Below are 24,498 nucleotides of genomic sequence, written 5' to 3'. Positions count from 1 at the left end.
TGTCACTATTAAAATCGATATCCAACAATATACAACGTATAAATTAATAGTTATTATTGATTCGTAGGTTCGTTATTAAACACCAATGTATTCTTTTTACAATACCTACCTTATATAATGGTCAGTTGATATACATCGCGATCGCATTATATTGCTCGTGCTTAGTGCCCAATAGTTTGGTTTTAGTTTTTGTATTTTTTTTTTTTATTATTACTTTATTATTTAAGATAAATTAGTGTTAAAAATTCCAATAATTAAATTGTAGTTTTCTTGTCGCCTGCGTTATCGTGTGTCTATAATAAATAGTATAAAACAAATGTTGGGTCATTTTCGAGGGAATTATTGCATTGAAAATTCATTTTTAATGTTTAGATCATCATTATTCTTTGTTAGTCTTATTAGGGGCATTTAAATTCTGGTCCTATTTAGGTATGTGATTTATTCGTGGGAAGGTACACCGTCCGATTCTATACGAATCAAGATAATGTGGATTATCACTCATCATTATATAATATTATATTATACCACGAGAACATCACTAATTGCGTCATTCCAAGTGAAATGATCAATAGCAGTGGATATATGATGATATATCCGAGGACAGGATTGCACGACAGGATATAAATAGGGACTCTAAATTCCCATATCCTGCAGACGTGATTAATCACTATTAGCTAGAGCTAGCATCTGTACGGCGCCCATCATGACTGTAGCCAATAGATACCTATAGGTACTAGCTTTTTTTACCTTATATGTTATAGAAAATATTTCTGATTTCAACTTCTTTTTCAACTATAACACATGCTTTTCCATTCACGATTGTTTGTGCGTAGAACACGCAAAAATTTTTGTATAGTTAGAAGGATTTCAATCAACGGGAGTCCTATAAATTCAAATTTCTTCAAAACTTTGTGGAAATACCCGCGGGGGGCAACAGGCAATCATAGGTATTATTAGGAATATGGTTTTTTTTTTTTTTAGAACTTTCAGTATAATTATTATAGTTCAACAATTACAATAAGGAATACGGTTAAAAAAAATAATCTGGACAGTATATACGCGTTCAATTCAGCAACTGTGAAAAAATAACCAATAACCACGAAATACCCAACAAAAAGCAACATTTAATAGTACAATCATATTACCAGTGTTTGAATAAAGAACGGATTCTTTTTTATTAAAAAAGAACGTGTTCTTTTTTTCAAGGAAATACAACGAAATATTGTTCGTCCATTTTGAGTTCAAATTTACATAGCTAATATATAAAATAATATAAGAGTAAAAATATTTTCTTTTTAGTGTGAATATAGGTACTCAACATTTGTGATCGTTAATCGTTATCGAGTATCGAACATAATTGTTAAAGTCAGTAATTTAAACAAAAATATGCACTTGTATGTATGTATAAGTATAATATTGAAAGGTAAAGTACCGAAGAGTATATCTATGAATGAAAAAAATTTATGATTGAATAAGAATTTTTATTTTATTTGGAACTCAAAAGGAACTTGTTCATTTTCCGAAGGAATGATTTCCTTTTTTTTTTAAGGAACAAGGAACGGAAAGAATTCCTTTTTATAAGGAACTCGCCAAACACTGCATATTACCATTTACCAATATGCATTTAGATGACGACATTATGGTAGGTACCGGGGAAACTTTATCATAGTATAAGTTGTGATTTTTTTTCTTTTGGTAACTATACTTTATATGTACATCCACCATCATATTATAAGCTTTGGTGAAGGTAATAGGTGTATGTATATAATATTGTCACAGAAAATAAAATAAAATATAGGTTAAAGATATTATAATAAAATTTTGTGTCAAAATTGATAGCATATTATTTTAAACTATTAATAATTGATGATAAATGATAAATATCGGAATAAATAATTTAATGATAATAATAATTGAAAAATTATTTTTTTAATAGACATGCAGAGATAAGTTCTATATTATGTGTATATGAGTATAGTTTGTTTTGGTATGTTCTGAAATAAGGCCCTCCACATAATCCACGTCACCAGTCCTGTAAAGAATACTTTTAAAAAGTATTTGAGTAAATACTCAAATAACTACATTTTTTATAAAGTATTTAAGATACTACTCAAATACTTTAATTGTAAAGTATTTCAAATACTACTCAAATACTTTAAAAAAGTATTTGGAATACTTTTCAAATACTTTTGGTTTTTAAAGGTTTCTAATGATTTATCGTAATATAGACACATATAGTAAGTTTATAATAATTTTTATTTTATTTATTATTTATTAAATACATTTTTGTTATATTTTAAGAACATAATGTTTTCAAAACGTTCATCGGTCATACTGCTTCTCTTTTTGGTCATAGCTGCTCCACCCACACTAAATACCCGCTCCACTGAAGCACTGCTTGGCAGCGGAGTATTGAATTTAATGAAAAAAAAAAAAAAAATTTTCGAAATAAAAAACCAAAGTATTCAATACAAACAAGTACTTAGTACAAAAAATACAAAAATACTTAAAAAAGTATTTAAAATACCATTCAAAATACTTGATGCTGAAAGTATTTAAAAAGTACTTATACTCAAATACTTTACAGGGCTGCACGTCACACACGTGACGAGTCAAACGACGGGATGAGGCTGCGAGTGAGAGCGGGAAGAGGGTAAATATAACATATATTGCGATTTAGGCCTTTTAGTCTGATTTCTGATTCGTTAAATAAATAAATAATGTGCACGTCGTAAATGACGTCAGACGTATGACACTTTTATAATAATATAATGATCCATCCACATATTATTTCCACACGGTTTGTCAAAAAATTAAGTGGTTCCTAAAATTGATAAAATTAAATAGTACGTAACACGTGTAACCACAAATCACAATGCCAGAATTTTAAATAGTTTCATTCTCGATATATTGATAATTCAACAATTGATACCGGCAAGGTTACAACTCTATACACCAAATATTTTCGCGTTATACTTTTATAACTTCAAACCATAAATATAAAATATCTTAATCCGGCATCGTAATAATAAATTATGCATTTTTATTTTTTAAATGAAACAAAATATTAAATTATCAAGTAAATACTAAATATAGACATACTAGTTTTCAACTGAGATGTATATTTTATTCTCTTATGATTGGTACTCCGTCCAATATTTCTAGTTTAGGTAGCTTTCTAATACAATCACTACGCCATACAGACTCATCCAAACATTCGTAAAGTGGATTTCCTGAGAAAATTCAAAATTGTAATTATAAATTAAAATGAGGTTAAACAAGATAATGCCTGTAAGTAAACTAATTTCGTATTGTTGAAGAATATGATAAATATTATTATTTTTCTATATTCTATAACTACATATCTACAAGCCTTATGGCTTATCTGTATAAATTAATATGAACTTCTAACGTATAACATATGTATATGAGTAATATATGCCATTGTAATTTGTAAGTCATATTGCGTATACATTTTTAAGTATTTGTATGTTTGTTAAAATTATAATATAGACAATAACTATTGAGTTATACATAATATAGTAACAAATAACATTCAAAACTAAATAGAAATAGGTGTGCATAATACCCAACATCACATTTTTTAAATAATGTTAATAATAGTTTTATTTTTGATGAATGATTTTAAATTAATTATTCAATGTAAAAAGTTATAACAGTGTGGAGCGTCGATTATCCACACTAATTGGGAACTGATGGCCAAGGGGGTGTACCTACTTATTTGTAACCACTAAATAGTAATACAATTTAAGTGTAAATTAAAATGTTATACCTAATTTTAATGAAGAAGGTACATACTACATAATAATAAATTACCAACAAATAAAAAGTCTTTAAGATTTTCCATTTCTGCAAGCTTATTTACTTCTGCCCATTCTTTAACATTATTATTGGACATATGTAAAACTTTAAGTTTACGCATGCCTAAGACACCTTTCATTTTTTCAATAAAGTTATAAGATATCCATAATTCTTCTAATGTTTCAGCCAATGGTTCAAGTCCAGTAAAAGCTTTAATATAGTTTCGCCCCAACGATAAAATTTTTAAGTGTCTTAAAGCAGCAAGACCATTTATTTTTTCAATCATATTTGTACTTAATGATAATTTCCTTAAACAAATATTAATACTTGCATATTAAAAATGTATAATTTTGTTATAATAAAAACATACTCGCATTTAGTTAAAACAGATAAATTATTATCCATTTTTTCTATAGGTGGCCACTGAAATTGTAAACAAATATTTGTAGCTTCACTAGCAGATTCCTTATTTTCATCTTCCCAATTTTTTATTGCATCTTTTATTGTAGTTGCTTTTAAATCCTATTAAATAAAATAGTATTTTGAAATAAATATTTAGTAATTAATTACCTTCATTATTAAATACTTACTCCCATTTTTATTCAACATATAATCTTTGATTTAAAATCATATGCAAGAATAGATAAAACACGCAATAAGATATATCATGTTGCTATGGTAATGTACTTTAGTTGTATTTTTTGTTTACCTCTAAGTTATTGATGTAATGTACTTTTCATTTTTTAACTCACCTAATTTCTATACAGGATATTTAAGAATTAACTACTGTTATATTTTATATTATAGAAATATAATTGTCTAAAGTCTATGTCTCACATTTTTATAATATTAAATCATAATTTAACATACTAGGAAAGTAAATTTTACATTGACATTCCAAATCATGTTATTGAGATTTAATTGTTTAAACTTTCATTAATGTTTAATATTTTTCTTACTAGACTTAATTCCATCATACTTTTATTTTCAATTGAATATATACAATCTGTAAGACTTTATTTACAACAAGAATATGTGCTAAAATAAACACGATGACATGAGTTCCCAATGTTCCCATTATATTTGATCAAATTAATTAGTAGTAATATTATTTATACTAAATGTTCAATATATCCTGTAAAAAAAAAAAAAAGAAAAGGAAAAAAAGAAATAATGTTTCTATTTATTGAAACATATATCATATTACAATTTAAAACAGTTATCTTTTATAAATTGATATCGGTTGAATCTAAAAAATTATAAAATTTGTAAAGAACGAAATGTGTAAAAAAAACAAAAATAATATTTTTTTAAATACACAGTATTATAGTAAAAAAAAATAGACACAAGAAACATATACTTTGGAACAATATTTAAAGTATTGTAAATTTGTAAGTGTATTCAGAAACAATTATATATTTATATCTAATGGAAAAATAAAATAAAAATGATGGAATATACAATTAATATAAAAATGATTAATTGTTATTTAAACAATATTTCTAAACACATCACTTGAATTTGATAACCATTTTACTTTACCAATATCTTTATCCAAATAAACTTGATTGGTAGCAAACAGTTTTAATGCCTTTGGAAAAGCAATGTGTTCAACCTTCTTAATTTTTTCAATGAGACTTTCTTCTGTTTCATCTACACTTATGTTCACACTTTCTTGTACTAAGATTGCTCCTGCATCAATTTCTAACTAAAAATTTCATTCAGAAATAAGTTTATATAAAAAAAAAAATAATAATAATAATAATAAAAAAAAAATGTTTACTTCTACAAAATGGACTGTACAGCCAGCAACTCTAACGCCAGATTCAAGGGCTTGCCTTTGAGGATAAAGACCTTTGAATAAAGGTAAAAGTGAAGGGTGTATGTTTAATAGTCTACCTCTCCATTTGTTCACAAAGTTATTTGTTAACACGCGCATGAAACCAGCTAAACAAACAACATCTACTTGTGTTTGATCTAATGCTTTCAACATTTCATCTTCAAATTCTTCACGGGTATTAAACTTAGTATGATCTATTTCCTAAACAAATAAATATAAATTAATATCATAAATAAAATTAAAGTTATAGACGTATTACCAAAGCCAATATACCAGCACGCCTGGCACGTTTTAGTCCTTCAACTTCTGGTCTATTAGAAATTACTAAAACAATTTCAGACATCATAGATGGGTCATCAGTAGTAGCATCAATCAACGACTACATTCAAAAAAACACACACACAAATTATTAAGAAAGAATTTTTGAATTATTTATCATTATAAAAAATAATTGTTTGGATTATAGTTTACCTGCAAATTAGTACCAGATCCTGAAATAAGAACAGCTACACGCATTTTTGGATGCATTCTAGATGCCACATAGGTCTGAATATGAGGACGCATCAAAGGCTCCATGGCATTTGCAAATTTTTTAACTTCAACTGATGGTTCGTCTACAAATATTAATGAAAGTTTACACTTTGAGCTCTTTTTATTCTAGATTATATACAATATACATACATACATTATATATATATATATATATATATATATATATATATATATGTGTGTGTATTGTTACTCAGTTTACAAAAAGATAAGTATATTTTTTGATATATTATGTGAACTGGGGGAACTTACCAGACATTTTTTCTTCAACTATTCCAACAACTTTACCATTAGTAGCACACAGAACATCTTCGACATGTTTCTTATCAACTATTAATACCATACCTAAGCCACAATTCAATGTTCGTAACATTTCTGATTCATTGATGCTACCTATAAAACCAAATTATATATATTAATCAACATAATTTTGTCACTGATGCACATTTTCTCTAACTAGGAACTACCCAGTGCTAGCGTGATAAGTGATCACATGATTGTAATAATGACCTAATCTGTGATGCCAAAACTGAATATTCTCTCATGGAATATGCTTAACTTAATAATAGATGAAAATTAAAATTGAATAAATATTAACTATACCTGTTGCAGCTATCCACCCATATACAGGCTGTATATTCCATTTAGTAGCATCCAAAACAACTTTTTTATTTTTCGGTAAAATACGTGGAATATTTTCTATTAAACCACCTCCAGTAATGTGAGCTAATGCTTTTATATTATTATTTCTTATTGAAGGCAATACACGCTCAACATAAATAACTGTAGGAGTCAGTAATTCTTCTCCTAAAAAATGCATTCAAACTTTTAAAAAATGTATAGCAAAAGAACAATTATTGAAAAATTTCAACTATTATCAATGCAAATGATACAATTTTTTTTTTGTAATACAAATATTGTTAGCATAAATTATTTTTATTTAATTCATTCAATTTTCTATTGTTAAAATAAAAAACTTTAGTTTATCAAAAAATAGAAACAATTCTTATTTATATTAGATTCTAAGTATATGATACAATGATGTATATTTTTTGTCTGTCGATAACTGTTGTTAAAGAGTAGGAAAAAAACATTCTTCAAACAATTTAAATTTCAACACTGAAAGAAGTTTTGTACACCGAATTTGATCCAGCCAACTAACTTCTTTTTTAGATTCTGAGCGGAGCGATGAATGTATTGATTTTACCATGTGTTTTTTTTTTTTTGTGTCTCATCACGTTTTGGGGCAGTAAAAGTGCTTCGATTTTTGACTTTAATACCTCGTTCGATAAGAAAGTGAATCTAGTTGGTACTTGGGGGGGTCAAAAGTGAAAAATTCTTAATACTTTTCTAAATAATCGAGACAAACAAACTAAAAATTAAGGGAAAAACGGGAAATTTTACGCACACTCATTTTTCGACAAAATCGATTTTGGTTTTTGATGTATCTTTAAAACAAATGACCGTAGATACATGAAATTTTCACCGAATTTTTTATATAAGTATTATATAAACATTTATTTGTCGGGTAGAAAAACTTGAAAATTTAATAAAAGGCTTCTAACACATTGTAACAACAGCAGTTGAAAAATATTAAAAATACATAGACACGATTTTTTTTTATAAGCATTTAAACTTTAAAGTTCAAATGTTGACTAAATATGTACAAATTACGGCAATGTTCAAATTATCTTAGATAGAAATTCATAAGTTTTTCTGTTTAATTCTAAGATTTGAAAATTTAATACAAAGCTCCTAACATATTTTTACAATAGCAGTGGAAAAATAAAATAAATACATAGTCACAATTTTTTTTTATAAGCATTCAGTTTGAATTTTGACAACATACGTAAAAATCACGAAAATTCATAAATTATTTTATGCTAGAAATTCATAAAAAAATTTCCTTTTATATCTAAGATTTGAAAATTTAATACATGGCTCCTATCATATTTTTACAATAGGAATTGAAAAATAAAAGAAATGTGTAGTCACAATTTTTTTTAACAAGCATTCAAAGTTTGAATTTTGACAACATATATAAAAATCACGAAAATCACAAAAATTCGCAAATTATTTCAAACTAGAAATTCATAAAAAATTTTCTTTTTAAATCTAAGATTTGAAAATTTTTAATAATCTATAATATATCCTAGACAGATAAACTGTCTTCGCTCAGAATCGTTTTTCGTATACAATGATATAATATCATTGGATTCAAATTTAATTCCATCCATTACAGTAACCCACTTGTAATCTACTGTACAGCAGAGCGACATCCACGACTTACCCGCATTTTTTTTTTTTTGAAGGGGACATTTTATGATTGTTTTGACCTTTTTTTAGTTTTTATTTTCATTCATAGTAAAATAATGACAAACATATTTTCCTTGTAAAAAACATGAAAATGTAATAAAAGGTAATTCAAAAGTAGTTTTTAGTACAATTCAAAGTTACCATACGTCTTCTTGTCTAAGCTAAAGGGTGCTTCATCTGTAAATTTATGACAACCCATGTCCATTATTTTACGAATCAAACTAAATCCATTAGCATGAACACCACTTGATTCTAAACCAATAACAACATCCCCAGAAACAATATCTTCAATATGAGGTAAAATCTTATTTCGCTCCACTGCTCCTACAGCAAAACCTGCTACATCGTAATCATTATTTTGATAAAGACCTGGCATCTCTGCTGTTTCTCCACCTAAAAATAAATTTAAATTCAATTTTTTATTTATATGAATAAGCCATAACAAATAATTGCCTATAAGAGCACATCCAGATTGACGGCAACCATCAACAATGCCTTTAACAACTTGTACAACAGCTCCTCCTTCCAATCGACCAGTTGCATAATAATCAAGGAAAAACAAAGGTTCAGCACCATGAACTAATATATCATTGACACACATCGCAACAAGATCTTGTCCAATTGATTCATGACTGTTACATGATTGAGCAACCTTTAAATTTCATAAAATAATAATAAAAAACATGAATATGTTTGTCCAAGAAAAAAATATGTATTGTGACGATTGAGTTATATTTGTGATTTCTCAGCTGTAGGTCTGAATCTGTGAATTTTTGGTCAGAAGTCCAAGTTGCTTCTACAATAACAGTTTGTAAATATAAATAATTGGAAGCGATTTATCCTTTAACCTAGAATTTTTTGTACCTTAACTGTAGATATTACCAAGTAATTTAGCAATAAATTAATTTTGAACAATTATTTAAGCTATAACAACCTAAGGCAGTAGTTCTCAACCAGTGTGTCAAAATTATGGTGACCATAGTAAATAAATATTCAGAAAGCAAAAATATCAGAAAATGTATTGATATATATTTTAATTTTTTCATATAATATATATTTATATCATTAACTTTTTAATAATAATAAAACCATAATTAACTAACAAATGATGTAAACTGTTCACTAGTAAACTAATAAATTGCTGACATACTTATTAGTTTATTACTAATAGCGTTTTCCACCATACCGGCATACCGCACTATTGCACCAAGGTGGCACTGATACTCTGTCTTAAGCGGATTGGTGCAAGTGTGCAAGTGTAGATGAAACATAAAATTTATACTTATCACTGATATATAAAGGTAATAAAATATTTTTAAAAAAACATGAAAAAGTCAACACAGTTGTAAAACGACTTTTGATCGATAGTCACTTATCTAATATCTTATATTATAAATAGTAAATGAAAATTATGGAGGGAGGATCCATTAACTTATGATAGCTTATAATATATTATATGTCTATTGGATGATCATAACAATAATGGATATTGGTTTTTATATAGAGTCCTTGAGACTAGATCCGCCATAAATTTTATTCAAGCATTGCTACTGTAAATAAAGGCCTTCAATCGATAGGAGTTGGGAAAAAAATATATAATTTTTAATTATTACTGACAACGAAACCCATATCTTTTTTGAGAACCTGCAGAAGCCACTCAGACCAGTCATTGAAAACTCCCAATTACAATTTTATTGTGCAAATAATAATTATCTTTTTATTTATCCATACCTTCAATTTAGTGCCAACTCCATCTGAACTGGACACAAGTATTGGGTCCTTGAATGCAGCTGCTTTGAGATCAAACATGGCACCAAATGAACCCAAATCTCCCAGTACTCCTTGCCGTTTTGTTACAGCTACCATTTGTTTATAAATTGGAATTAAATTATTTCCAGCAGTTATATCAACACCGCTAGACTTGTAAGTAGTAACACCTTTAGCGAGAATTGCTCTACAATAATAAATTAAAAATACTTAAAAAATATAAAGAAATATAAAGAGTAAATTCAAACCTAGCAATTCCTCTATGAGCAATATCAGTTCTGAACTGAGCGCCATTAAACATAATTCTACCACAAGCCATAGTGGCTCTAGCAGCTGCTAAAACTAAGTCTTGATGAGTAGTTACCACAATTAATACACGACCACCATTTGTTACCAATTCCCCATAATTGTTTAACTTAGTGCCCATATGAAACACCATACCTTTTGTTACACTAGGTAATCCTAAAAAATTCCCAATTATAATTATGTTTCAAAAAAAGTCTAATTTATAACTCAGTTGCATAATTTACCAGATATTACATCCCCTTTACTGGATGTTAATGGATATCCTCTACTAGCCATCACAACACCAACACAAAATTGATCAGTTTTCCATTTAACTTCAACTGTATTCAAAGTACCATTGCAACATGCCTAATAAAGTATTAACATTCATAAATTTAATAAAATTATTAATTGTTTAAAACTGTATATTTAAAGTAATTACTAATTACATACTTTCATAATATCATAAAGGTCAGATTCTAATAGTGGCAATATTGTTTGGGTTTCAGGATCTCCAAATCGACAATTAAATTCTAAAACTCTAATGCCATCATTGGTTACCATTAAACCAGCATAAAGAACACCTAAAAAGCATAAAATAAATGATTTATAAAAATAACAACGATCAATTAAAATACTTACCAACAAAAGGAGTCCCTTGACTACGAAGACCATCAATTGCCCTTTGTAAAATATTTTTTGCTTCATCCAACTCATTTTGAGGCATGTTGTAACAAGGACAAACTGCTCCCATACCTCCAGTATTTGGACCCTTGTCTTGATTATATGCCCTTTTATAATCTTGACTTGGTAGCATAACATTTATATTAACACCATCAGAAAAACATAAAACCTGCATAAAAATAACACCAATATAAATGCTTTTCAAGATTAAAGTTAATATATCATACTGAAACTTCTTCTCCTTGTAATAATTCTTCAACTACAACGGTCTGACCAGCTTTACCAAACCTATTTTCTGTTAAAATTGCATCTAAAGCCAAGCATGCTTCCTGTTTATTAGAAGCAACTACCACTCCTTTGCCCGCAGCAAGGCCACTTGCTTTTACTACTAATGCAGGATAATCAGCACTAGTAAAAATTACAATACAGATTAAATAAATAATATATCACACAAATTTTATTTATAAATATTAATCAAAATAATTACGAATAAACAAAATCTGTTGCTTGTTTAACATCATTAAATGATCTCCATTTGGCTGTAGGAATATTAAATTCGTTCATAAATTGTTTTGACCATTCTTTGTCACTTTCAATGCGGGCTGCTTTAGTAGATGGTCCAAAACAATTTAGGTTATAAGCAGCTAATACATCTGCAATTCCTGATGCAAGAGGATCTTCTGGACCCACAATTATTAAGTCAATAGATTTCTCTACACACCATTTTGCCAAACACTATAATTGTAAAGAAATAACATTAAATCCTTTACAAAAAAAAAAAATATTTACATTATCACATATCTAATATTAAAATTATTACAAGATTTATTTTATCAGCAATTATTAATGGTTTTCTTTTACATTTACATACTATTCTCAAATTGTTTAATAACTCAAAATTTAAACCAAACCATACAACATTATCACATTAGAGATTATAAGACAAATGACAAAAATTAACTGGAATAAGTTTCAAAAGAATAATATTAAGGAGATCCTATATCTGCATGATGTGTAGTCTCGGTTTCACAAACACATGACAAAACAAAATGTATACTATTCTGAATTAATTAACCTATGTTATGTTTTAATTTACAATTTAAAATGCTACTTCTAAATTTGGTAGTAGCTCAATTCACTCAAAAATTAAACATAATACAATTAAATGATTTATTTATAATGTAGACTTCAGTACACTTGAAAATTGTTTACTTTGAATAACCATAAATTATAACATAGAATTAGCAATGTTACAAATTGTTCAAAAATAAAACTGGAAATTTCAAATATTTAGAGCAATGAAATCAAGACCTAAACTGAATTCAATAAAAAAACCAAATATTTTATTCTTACGACTACTTTTAAGTTGTGATGGTATTTTTATCATAATGTTATATTTTAATAGTTTAGTTAGGTTTGAGTATGAATAAAAAAATTACAAGTTTGATCTTCATTTCAAAAATTTGAGAAATAAAAATTGTATGGTTTGCTGTCAAAAATAAATCTATTAAAAGTTTTAATCGAAAAACTCAAAAGTATTAAAACAAAAAAAAAATGTTCAAAGTACTACAGAAAATGAATATAGAAATAAAAAAGGAAACTTCCTAATCTATGTTTAAATACACTATCAGTTGATATTATTTTTAATAACAAATATAATATCAATATTTTATATCTTTATACCTCAAAATTGTTGACATCCAAATCTACAAATTCAACTTGAGGCAATGTTACGGCTCCAACATTATTTGGTGTAATATAAATTTTATTCACCTGTAAAAAGAAAAAAGTATTAAAATGATTAATATTTTATGATATATTATAAAATAATAGATATATAAATATATTTAAATATGTAGATTTATCGACAAATACAATTTTTATAACTTCACCGTCTCCACTAAAGGTATTAAACACCATAAAAAATGTAAACAATACATAATCAATGTCTTTGACATAATGTGGAAGACTTATACCAGTTCATTTTCACTCAATACTATTAAATAATTATAAATAATTAAATAATCTTATAAACAAGTCAAAAAAATAAATATAGATATTATGTCCCATTAGATTTTGCCTAAACTGTTTAACTTGATTTAGATTTTTAAATATAATAATACAATGATGAATGGAAGCTTAAAAATAAATAAAATATACATCTGAATCATCTGATTAATTGTTTGATTTATATAATCTAGAAAATAAGAAAATTGATTAATCCAAAAATTTTAAATAAAAATTATAATTCAGAAATGATACTTATGGTATGCAGTCGCATAAAAAAAATCAATTCCTAAATACCTAATAGTATGATGGGTTACACTGGCAATCATCAAAAACTGATTAAAAAATTGGCTAAGATTAACACATTAAGTAACCCATGATTAGTGTGTTACATTTTAGTCAATCAGATTTTCATGCAACTAGTATAATCAACTATTATAAACACTTGTAACGTCATACCTTATATAAATTGTTGGGTAAAGAATTCAAATTATATTTAACAGTCACAAATTAATACACTAAACCCAAATATAAAACGAATTAATGATAATAACCATTAAATCGTTTTAATTTGATATAATAATTTCAAATTCAAATTATTCTTACTTTTGAAGAAAGTGTCAGTTTCCAGGCAATTGCATGTTCTCGACCTCCACCACCAACCACAAGTACACTAGCCATTACAAAATCTATAAAAAATAAATATCTTCTGTTAAATGAATGGAAAATCCACGATGTCTTCAATAAACTTATAAAGGTATCATATTATACAATATTATTACATGAATCACTCGTCGCTTAAAACTACCTGAGGACTTAGGCCAAAACCGTGTAAGACCACGTGGAAAAAATGAACAAAACGAATATTGCACAAAAAGCAACAAGTGCGTCAGTAGCTCTAATGTACTGCTGCAGGAGTATCTAATAACAATGAATTATGCAATGTGGTTAGTAATTATTAGTTATTACTTATTAGTTATCAGAGATTTGGACTGGCATAGTCACATACAAGTAGATTAAAATACAATATTGAATATTGATTATGAATTCCTCTTTACGATTGAGGACCACAACTTTTTCAATGTAGCGGTCAGTGGATAATGGATAATAATAATCTATGAAATAACACCTATTGGTCAATAATGGAAGAGGAAATATCAAACATGATAATATTTGATTGTTGATAAATGGATCACAAAACGTGATTTTATAATCACTAACTTCATCAATATCAGTAATTATATAATAACCTTAAAGAGTAAATTATGTTAACCGCCAAAATTGAGTACAAGATTATAGTCACAGAATCATTATAGTGTCTTATTTTTTTTTTTTTTTAGTAAAAAAGCGGGAATGAAATTTTAAATATTCAGGTGTCTTGTAAATTGTGTTTTGGATATTTAACGACGTATAATTTGCAAAAATATAAATTTAATCATAATAATAATGTTTAGCTTCCAAAAATTATTAGATTGTTAAATACGTTTAATATAGTATAACGTACTATATTATTATCTATATAACTATGTGTCTAGGTATATTGTAACTTATTATAATTTGATAATATGCAACCAACTTTTTATGCCCAAAATTAAAAATGGTTATTTTTAATCCATATCACAACAGAATTTAATGACCAGCCATTAAAACATAATTAGTTTCATTCTGATAAAGCTTTTAATAATAATTATTACTACCAATTAATGATTTAAAACATTCATACACGAAAATGTTTAGTGGGGCCCAATATCGTCTTGAAAATTAAATACATACATTATATATATTATATTATTAACTATATACTTATCTCTATTCTTGTATTATTTGATAAGTATACTGTAATTCATTAAGTATACCAAATTATAAAATCAAATATCAACGAATGCCTGATTATACTATTATCTATTATATATAGACTATTATAGAGTAATAGAGAATAGACGACAAAGGAACTCAGATGTCTAGGAACATATTATTTTAATCATTTAGTCCAGTTAGTTCTGCAGTCTATTAAAGTCTCTTTAAATATATACAATGGTAGCATTGGTAGCACATAGGCGCATGCGCACACGAATGTAATTTGTAGCCTATACTTGAAGTTTTTTTTTTAAGAAGTCACAAAAAAAAGAATAATTCTTTTAAGTTTAGATAATTGTAATATTTTAAATAATTTTTGTTTATCAGCAGGTACTCTATAATAAATTCTACTTTCTGTTTGAGAACAATTTATGATTTTTTTTTATAACTTAACTTTATTTATTTTTGAGGGGAGGCAGTGCGATGTGGAGTGTGGAGGGTGTAAAAAATAGAAGTCACGTCTCCTATATAAGTCTGTGAACGATATAATAGTTGATTGGATGCCAGATATACTTACATAGTTGTGGAATTATGAATTATTGAATTACACCTATTATTCTTAAGTACCTACCGATTTCGACAGAAGATAGTTAGACGGTAAACGAGTTGTGAATCTTAGTTATCTATAATATTATTAAAGTCTAAAAAATACAATGTGGAAAAAAAAGTTTTCTAAAATATGTGGTAGGTGTTATACCTATATAATATAACTTTATAAGTTGCAATATTAGGTAATTAAATTAGTCTGTAACTTAGGCCGACAGGTAGTTAGGTACATTTACAGATCTTGGAAGAGCTTTCTAGCAGCTGCTGCTGTGTATCTGTCTGTAATAAAGAAATGTTAGATTTTTTTACTAAGAAATACTACATGATTCGGAAATGATTTTTTTTTTGCAATAAATATTTGAGCGTATGGTAGTACGGTTAAGGTTTTTAGTAGTAGTAGTTAAGGTACGAATTGACTGATATAAGTAATAGCGGTGACATATTTTCCCTTGATTATATCACAAAGGGTTTTAAATAAATTATAAAAAGTGGCAAATATAATAGGCGTTTAGGCGGGGTACAAACCTAAATTAAAACTTATATACCTTGCTGGAACTGAGCCTATGGGATATTGGTAGGTTCAGGGGCGTTCCTGTGTGGCTGTGTGGGTAGCTAAGAGGGCGACTGCCCTCCCATAATGTAGACCGACTTATACGTTATACAATATACATAGTATAATTACTAATTATTAGTGAATTTTACGATTTATATTAAAGTGCTTAAAATTTTTTTTTACGTGAAATTATAATATTATATCAAATAGCTTCATGTATTGTTATCATAAACACAGATTCTTGGTCATAGACTCATTAAAATTTATTATTATTATTATATTATATTATACAATATTTGCTAAAAAAATCGTGCTTTACGGTGTAAATTGATATTCATTTTTATTATTTCACCCCTTCCCCCATACCCAAGGTCTGGAGATGCCCCTGGGTAAGTAGTAGATAAGTACATTCAAAAGTATGATATTAGAATTAACAGTAGACAGTAGTACTAGGAATGAGGATTAAATAATAAAAAAAAAAAAAAAATAGTTTTGTTAAACGTAGTTACTGTGTTATGATTTTTCATTTTTGACAGCTGTAATGTCGAATAGGTATTAATATTTTATTATGCATTGTAGTGAGGGTATTATTAAATATGGAAAATATAAATTTAAATCCATTGCTCTTGATCATCGACCACCAAGAAAAAGGTCAGATATTAGATAATACAAACAACGCTATAGCCTATTATAGGCTATAGCTACCTAATGAGATATTGACGTATAGCTAGCCCACATTATCGCAATGGTATAATCATATTATTTTGTGGTATAGTTATAACTGTATTTTTTTTGTCCTACAATTACAAAAAAAAAATAAAGTCTTTGTTGATAGATAGTTGACTATAATGACTAATGATGAACTTTAAAGTGCTTATGGCCTATGATGAAAACAAGTTAAACCTATATAGACTATTTATTGAATTAGTCTCTATATTATAAATAGGTATTAATTTAACGATTAAATACGCGTAGGTATTGATCTGTAAACTAGTCTAAACAATAAGCCAGTACTTATAGTATGCCTAATCTATAAGTACTTTTACTGTTAAACTTAACTTGACTATTTTTACATAATATTATATATAGGTACCTATAATGTACATATATAATTAATAATTACCATCACTTCACTCAATTTAAAAGCTTGCCACTTCGACCTCAAGTCTCAATTGTAAGAAAAAGAATTATAGAAATTAAATAGATTAATATAATAGCCAGTAATCAGTATGCATATAATATAGTAGGTACCAGGTAGGCATCTAATAAAAATTTATTTTTGAGTCCGTAATTTCAGTTAAAACATTAAATTATACATTTATACTATGTAATATCAATATGTATTGCATGCTTATCTCAAACATTATTTTGTATTTAATCTGTGCCTTGAGCTTTGCCCGTTTTACTTAGTCAGGTACCTACGCCTAACCTATAATATGAGTATCTAACATATATGAAATTCTATTAAATTGAATATATATATATATATATATATATATTATATATAAATAAACATAATCTATAGAAGTTTTTATCATATTATAGTTTGTACAATTTTATTGATGTAGTTAATTATAATTTATAATATCTGTATGAATATGAGTAATATGACTATGACTATATTACTACATCCTTTTTACTGTTTTAGATTCTGAGTGGAGCGAGGAATGTATTGATTTTACCATGATTGTGTATTTTTTTTGTATCTTACATAACGTTTTGGGGCAGTAAAAGTGCTTTGATTTTTGACTTCAGTACCTCGTTCGATCAGAAAATGAATCTAGTTGGTACTTTAAGGGGGTCAAAAGTAAAAAATTCTCAATAATTTTTCCAAATAATCGGGATAAACAAACTAAAATTTAAGGGAAAAACGGGAAATTTTACGCACAATCAGTTTTCGACAAAATCGATTTTGGTTTTTGATGTAACTTTAAAAAAAATTACCATAGATACATGACATTTTCACCGAATGTTTATATAAGTACATTCTATCCTCCATGCAATTTTCAAAAAAATTGACTTAAGCTGAACTATTCATAGGTGCCTATATGTAATTTTTGATCATTATTAGTTTTTTTTAAATTAATATCGATAAAAATTTATTTGTCGGGTAGAAAAACTTGAAAATTTAATAAAAGGCTTCTAACACATTGTAACAATAGCAGTTGTAAAAAATATTAAAAATACATAGGCACGAGTTTTTTTATAAGCATTTAAAGTTCAAATGTTGACTAAATACGTAAAAATTACGGCAATGTTCAAATTATCTTAGATAGAAATTCATAAAAGTTTTTGTTTTTAAATCTAAGATTTGGAAATTTAATACAAGGCTCCTAACATATTTTTACAATAGCAGTTGAAAAATAAAAGATATGTATGGTCACAATTTTTTTTTATAAGCATTCAAAGCACCCCCAATTTTTGTATAGAGTGATTGTCTTATTTGGTGAATAAACGATACAGGGACGGGTGGCAGTATTGTGCTGAACAGTTCCCACCCGTACCTGGTTTTTGAACAGGAAAAAAAAAGGTATAGACGTATATATAGATGCCTAATAAGGCTTAATATGCTTATTAATAGTAATCATCGATCAAATAACATACCTAATTAATATACATTTAATTATTGTGGATAAAAAAATATGCTTAGTATTTTTGAAATTTTTTTTTGCTGGAAATTTATAATTTTCTTGATTTTGAAGATTTAGTCAGATTTTTAACTCAAAACGGTTAGAAAACAAAAATCTACTTTATGTATACATGTTCCATATGTTTTAATTGCTTTAAGATACAAGTACAACTTCAATATCTATTTTCTGGCAGGAAAGTGTATCTATAGTTGTAGTTTGAGGGTTAATAGTATACAAATCCCATTTGGGAAAACATAAATAAACAAACAAAATTCAATTTCCATATTTTAAAGACAAAATTCAAGTGTATTGGGGACTATATAGGCCATAGCTAGGAGTTGTACCAAAATTAATTGATTATTGATATAACTTATATTGAAATTGATTTAGTATTTAGTTTATCATTTCAAAGATTAGGTGTTGCCCTTGCCTTCAAAACTAAATTTTACATTTATAATATTTGATGATAATTGATAAATGATAATTAATAAAATTATTTTTTGTACAAATTTATATTTAAGAGACCGAATCAGAGCAGGGGCGTCATTTGGGGGGGGGGGGGGTAAGGCCAGTCAGGGTGTGCGGTTGCACGTTACACCCCTTACTTTTAGAATGTTACAATTTATTGGCCTGCGCCTTGCTGAAGCCTAAAATAATGCACGTGCCACGAATGCACAATTATTTATATGATTAAAATCAAATTGTAATAACTGGTCTATAATGTATGGAAATAATTGAACGCAGGATAATATACATATACGTATTATACGAATACGTTTTTATATGACCTGGTGAAATTTCAAAATGGCCTGCTGGCTGCTTGAAACTTCGCACACCCGAAAAAAATCTGAAATGACGCCCCTGAATCAGAGACAATATTAATAATGTTGGTGACCACAAATATATCAATTAACGAATCATAACTACTATAGCGTCATAGTGGGACCCGCTATGCCATAGATCAGGGGTCACCAATTAATATTTTTACTAATATTAATAAACTACTGTTAAGAATTCGGAAAACTCTGGCGGGCCATAAAAAATCAAAGTACATAATATTTATTATAATATGCCGGTTGGCAAAAAATATTTTATTTCTAAATAGAAAAATATAAACTTGTTAATTATTTAACTAAATTTAATGAAAATATAATTAAATTATTGGTTTTTCCTCTCAGTCTACGGGCCGGTTAAAATGCATTCGCGGGCCGCTATTTGGTGAACCCTTGCCATAGAGTTAACTATACGTCACGGGCCCCCACGTGGTGCGGTGGCGACGGCCAAGGAGATTATCGAAGACAAAAATAAAAGACACGTGAGACTTAAACGAGACGCAACTATATTGGTACCATGTTTAATTTTATAACTTATTTATTTTAATATATCACGCATTCGTCGAAGGTTAGGTTATTACAGATTCATATTTTATACAAATTCACAATATGTAGTATGATCGATTTATCTGTTTATTGTTGATTATATTTGAATATTAGAGAGATTTGTTTACATTTTAAAACACGATCTGTATGCCATATGATGGAAGATAGATTGAGTTGAATTTTTTTATTTAAGCTATTATAGGGTAAAGATTAGAATTTTTCTTATTCGGACCCAATTTTAGTATTATTTATTATTATCATAAAATTGTGTTCCCTTTATTTTATGAATTTAGTTAATGAAGTTCACTTTTTGATAAAATCGTGCCAATATTATATAGTTTACAGTTAAAAGTTTACACATAGTTTTCTATTTTAACAGTTGTGTCGTGAATATTTTATTGAAGGTTTCTTAAAAATAGTTGTTTAAATTTAAAAATCTAAAAATATGTGCTTATTATGATTTTTTTTTGTATAGACATTTGAAATTAAAATTTTGGCAAAATTAGATATTAAACAAAGAATAATGATTTTAGCAATATTTTGTTGTAATATTCTAAAATATTATTTATGGAAACTTGAAACTAAACGTTTTTTTAATTATATTTTTTATACGCAACGCCATTTTCGAATTATTAATTATTTAAATAAATTTCAGGCATATTAAATGCCTATTTAGTATATATTTATATTTTATATCATGAACCTATTTAAACTTCTACCGAAGTAAGGTGGTAGGTAATGACTCAAAAGTTTATAGCAATAATATATCATACAAAATATAATAAAGCCTATTATATAGGTCGTATTTTAATAATTTATAAATTATAATACAATAAAGGTCATAGGAAAACAGAAATAATAATAACCCGACTAAGAATCGGTCCACACCCTCCTCACTCATGGTCACCTTATGAACAACCAAACACCAACAGAATGCCCCTCGTGCGGAACGACCCTCACTGTTAAACACTTGCTGACCGAGTGCAGATCCAACGAGGAAGAACGTAAAAAGCATAACATACCTTCCAACCTGTACGAAATTATCGGTCCCGACTGCCTACCAGAAACCATCATATCTTTCCTCAAGGCATTCAATTTAGAAAAAAGCATATAATATAATTAATAGTAATAAGTCACTAATATTGTATAAACTGTTTTTTTTTCTTCCTATTCTACGTAAATATTTATAAGTATATAATTGTATAAAACTCAAAGCTAATGGCCTATGCTGCCGAAGCTGTAACGTTCAATAAAAAAAATAAAAAAATAAAGGTCATGACTTTGATAAAAACGCATTTAACTTATACTGTATTACCATGTGGTACAACGTCACAATAAGGCTAACTATAAGACCTATTTATGAAGGATCATATAATTTCAGTTTTTAAAATTTTTACCCATATCCTGGTGAATAAAATTCGGCCGGGTTTATGGTTCATTTTATTATTTTTATTGTCAATTCTTTTTTTTTCCAGGTTAGAACCGACAACAGAGGAGGATCTGTTTGCACAATACGAGTACTACCTACTCCTCAATTTTATTATTGCCAATTCTAACAAATATTGAATGATATCGGCCAAATTATCAAATTAATTTAAATGTTTTAAAATAAGAAAAATATATAATTGCTTATTAATATTATTTCATATATTTTGTCAATTTGTGATATTATTTCAATTTTAAAGATTTTTTCGTTATCATTTTTTGATTTGTATACATCTTATGCAAGAAATAAATGTGTTAAGAGGACGTTGTACTCGCATGGGTTGTCTCCATCTTACAAGTGCGTATAGCATAAACCTAACCTAACCTAACCTTAAAGTATAAAACTAAACATTTTACTTGTATTTAATTTACATAGTTGATAATAAGGACTTGGATAAAATATTATAATTTCTAAATAAGAGAGAACATTTTTATTTTGACTAAGTATAGATATGATATTTCATTTTTATCATTGTCACTTTATCTGGCTTGCCTATTACGTGAAAAAGGCCTACTAATACTGAAATCTATTATAATATATAGATAGGGTAGATAGTAAAGTATGTATACCCACTGCTACGGTTCACGATTTTACACAACATTCACCAAACACTAGTCACCGCTGGTCACAGTGGACACTGACTGTTCATTATTTATGTAGTTCGATAATAGATATATTATAATATTTTTATAATACCTATTCTAACAGTGGCGCCAGTGCATAACCTTAGTCAAACTGTTCAAATTAAAGTCCTGGACCCGGATGTATATTGTCTCTTTTAATGAAGTGCGATAGTTTGAGTTTTTTTTTTAGTTTTTTACACTTATCTTTTTGTAAACAAAATTTTAGGTCGATAAATTGTCAACTAATAGAATTTTAAGTCATGATGTCATAAATCATGATATTATAAAATTAATGAAAAGGTAAACATTTTTTCTAGTTAAAAAAAATATAGTACGTACTTTAAGGGCTTAATTTTAATGTTTACTAATAATGTATTAAACACAATGTAATGGTACTATTATAATTTATAACTATTAATTCTTTATCTAAATATATTTACATTTTAAAGATTTTTTTATTGTATGCATTTTTAGTTTACACCTTTGGGCTATTATACATTCTATATTATGTAAAAGAGTAATATTGTGTACTTTGCATAATTATATATTAAGTAACACTGTACTTAAAGATACAACTGATACAAGACCTTATGTATGTATAATGTATGACTAACAAACGGTAATTCCAAGTTCAAGAAACCTAACCTAACCTTATAAAATAACAAAAATAGTGAGTGTAGTACGGAAGAAGCAAAACTTTTTTCAAAAAAACAAATTGGAAAAAGCTGCTTCCCCGATTGGAATAACTAGTTTTTTAATTTTTCTCATTTAAAAAGTTCTATAATAATTTAATTTTTAATATGCTTATTATCTTACGATTCAAATTAGTGTAGCTATAAAATTCGCGTCTTACGTACTTTCATTTTTCTTGATTTTTTTGGTAGCATTCAAAACTATCTCATTTAAGTATAAACTATTATACTTGTATTTAATTTGCTTAATAAAGAACCAGACAAAATAAATACTACGAGTCGATCGTAAATATCATTATATTTTTTATATGAAACATTTTTTAAGTCATTTTATTTCCTTCGAGTTATTATTGCGTTTATTTTTTAAGGTCATTAAAATCTCAGCCATAACTATCTCGTGATAGTACCAAAGTACTATTTTCGTAAACGGGCCTTAAGAAGCAGTATTAAGAATCTCACACGCCGCACCCCAGGGATGTACGATGAGTATATTATTAAACGGAATGAGTCGTGCGTGTGACGTGTCACGTGTGTGGTGTATCCCACACGGCCCACACGGGCCACACGTAGAGACATCATCCGATCGTCCACCACCATCGGCGGCGGTGACGATGATGACGACGGCCTTGTGCCTCCGCCATGTTGCCCCTCCGCAAAAGTGCGCTTGCGCTCGTGTTTTGTTTTATCATCTGTGTTTTTTACACGCACGCACACGGCACACACCCGTAGTATACACAACACATAATAATGTGTCACCTCGCGCGCACCTACATAATATTTTAAATATTAAATTGTAATTTGTTATTTATTATTATTATTTAATATTAGTATAGTTAGCATAACACACCGTGTAGATACAATATTACGTAGTAACTACGATGGTAACTGTCTATGTAGTGACAACAACTATCAACACAGATCGAACGTGTAAATACTGTAATCTATAATATCGATAAAAAAAAAAAAAAAAAAAAATGAAAATAAAATAGAATATAATAACAATCGCATACGATAACGATGATACAATTTACTATTAATACTATTGTATATAGTTTCGTGCTCCCCCTCTTGGGAATGATTTAAATTTTTTCACTATGGATTTGAACGTCGCGACATGATAATAATATTATTATTATTGTAAGCACACACACGACACTTACACACACACACAGACACACACTTACACAATCTCGGCTGGCTATCACGTCCGGTTGATCGTCCAGCGATGCCCGTCGATTTGAAATTCGCGATCGTCGACGGCAACAAATCGTCCGCGACGGCGGAAGAGAACCGTCGATGATCGATAGGCGTACGAGCAGCAGCAGTTGTACGGATCTCGTGGTAAGTCTCGGCGACACGGAGTAGTGATAACCGCTCTCGGCCATATCCTCTTATTGCGTTCTTTCGTCATCGTCGTCGGTTCCACAATGTCGCGCGCGCGTGACTCACACACGTCATTCTG

General features: G+C 27.9%; 2 protein-coding genes across 7 annotated transcripts; both read right to left on the bottom strand.

The window, feature by feature from the left end:
- Positions 1-2,238: 2,238 nt before the first annotated feature.
- Positions 2,239-4,936, bottom strand: LOC107164830 (dynein axonemal light chain 1-like). 3 transcript variants are annotated; one of them, XR_016190492.1, is made up of 7 exons: positions 4,660-4,936; positions 4,413-4,581; positions 4,193-4,344; positions 3,838-4,130; positions 3,103-3,233; positions 2,528-2,824; positions 2,239-2,394 (listed from the first exon to the last, which is right to left on the bottom strand). XR_016190492.1 is itself a non-coding variant. In XM_015512791.2 (6 exons), the coding sequence occupies exons 2-5, from the start codon at positions 4,416-4,418 to the stop codon at positions 3,127-3,129; spliced, it is 558 nt and encodes a 185-aa protein (XP_015368277.1). In that variant the 5' UTR covers positions 4,419-4,581; positions 4,660-4,936; the 3' UTR covers positions 2,239-2,824; positions 3,103-3,126. The 3 variants fall into 3 exon arrangements, 1 of the variants encoding a protein (XP_015368277.1); XR_001506066.2 differs by having other exon boundaries at positions 2,239-2,824; positions 3,842-4,130; XM_015512791.2 differs by having other exon boundaries at positions 2,239-2,824.
- A 50-nt stretch (positions 4,937-4,986) lies between these two features.
- Gart (trifunctional purine biosynthetic protein adenosine-3 Gart) lies at positions 4,987-24,351 on the bottom strand. 4 transcript variants are annotated; one of them, XM_089220895.1, is made up of 19 exons: positions 14,280-14,432; positions 14,053-14,191; positions 13,877-13,959; positions 12,947-13,036; positions 11,751-11,998; positions 11,491-11,671; positions 11,222-11,432; positions 11,033-11,163; positions 10,825-10,948; positions 10,543-10,756; positions 10,259-10,481; positions 8,981-9,179; positions 8,669-8,920; positions 6,815-7,018; positions 6,464-6,604; positions 6,134-6,276; positions 5,922-6,041; positions 5,606-5,863; positions 4,987-5,530 (listed from the first exon to the last, which is right to left on the bottom strand). In XM_089220895.1, the coding sequence occupies exons 3-19, from the start codon at positions 13,949-13,951 to the stop codon at positions 5,312-5,314; spliced, it is 3,033 nt and encodes a 1,010-aa protein (XP_089077021.1). In that variant the 5' UTR covers positions 13,952-13,959; positions 14,053-14,191; positions 14,280-14,432; the 3' UTR covers positions 4,987-5,311. The 4 variants fall into 4 exon arrangements, with proteins under 4 accessions (XP_089077021.1, XP_089077022.1, XP_089077024.1 ...); XM_089220896.1 differs by having other exon boundaries at positions 14,079-14,191; XM_089220898.1 differs by lacking the exons at positions 14,053-14,191; positions 14,280-14,432 and adding an exon at positions 24,221-24,351.
- Between the last annotated feature and the right edge of the window lie 147 nt (positions 24,352-24,498).

The sequence above is a fragment of the Diuraphis noxia genome, unplaced genomic scaffold, assembly GCF_037042655.1.
Source record: "Diuraphis noxia isolate RWA-SAM2 unplaced genomic scaffold, SU_Dnox_SAM2 contig0002, whole genome shotgun sequence".
Taxonomy (NCBI): domain Eukaryota; kingdom Metazoa; phylum Arthropoda; class Insecta; order Hemiptera; family Aphididae; genus Diuraphis; species Diuraphis noxia.
Note: the sequence above shows the minus strand (reverse complement) of the source record. Positions and strands in the feature narration are given on the sequence as shown.

Excerpts from the sequence above, each read along its gene's own strand:
- LOC107164830 (XM_015512791.2), bottom strand. Across the intron at positions 4,131-4,192 it reads TCTGTTTTAACTAAATGCGA|GAAATTATCATTAAGTACAA; the intron begins GTATGTTTTTAT and ends TATTTGTTTAAG. Across the intron at positions 3,234-3,837 it reads TAAAGACTTTTTATTTGTTG|GAAATCCACTTTACGAATGT; the intron begins GTAATTTATTAT and ends GAATTTTCTCAG.
- Gart (XM_089220898.1), bottom strand. The coding sequence starts at position 13,951 with ATGGCTAGTGTACTTGTGGTTGGTGGTGGAGGTCGAGAACATGCAATT. Across the intron at positions 11,999-12,946 it reads TGGATGTCAACAATTTTGAG|TGTTTGGCAAAATGGTGTGT; the intron begins GTATAAAGATAT and ends TTACAATTATAG. Across the intron at positions 10,757-10,824 it reads TAAAGGGGATGTAATATCTG|GATTACCTAGTGTAACAAAA; the intron begins GTAAATTATGCA and ends GGAATTTTTTAG.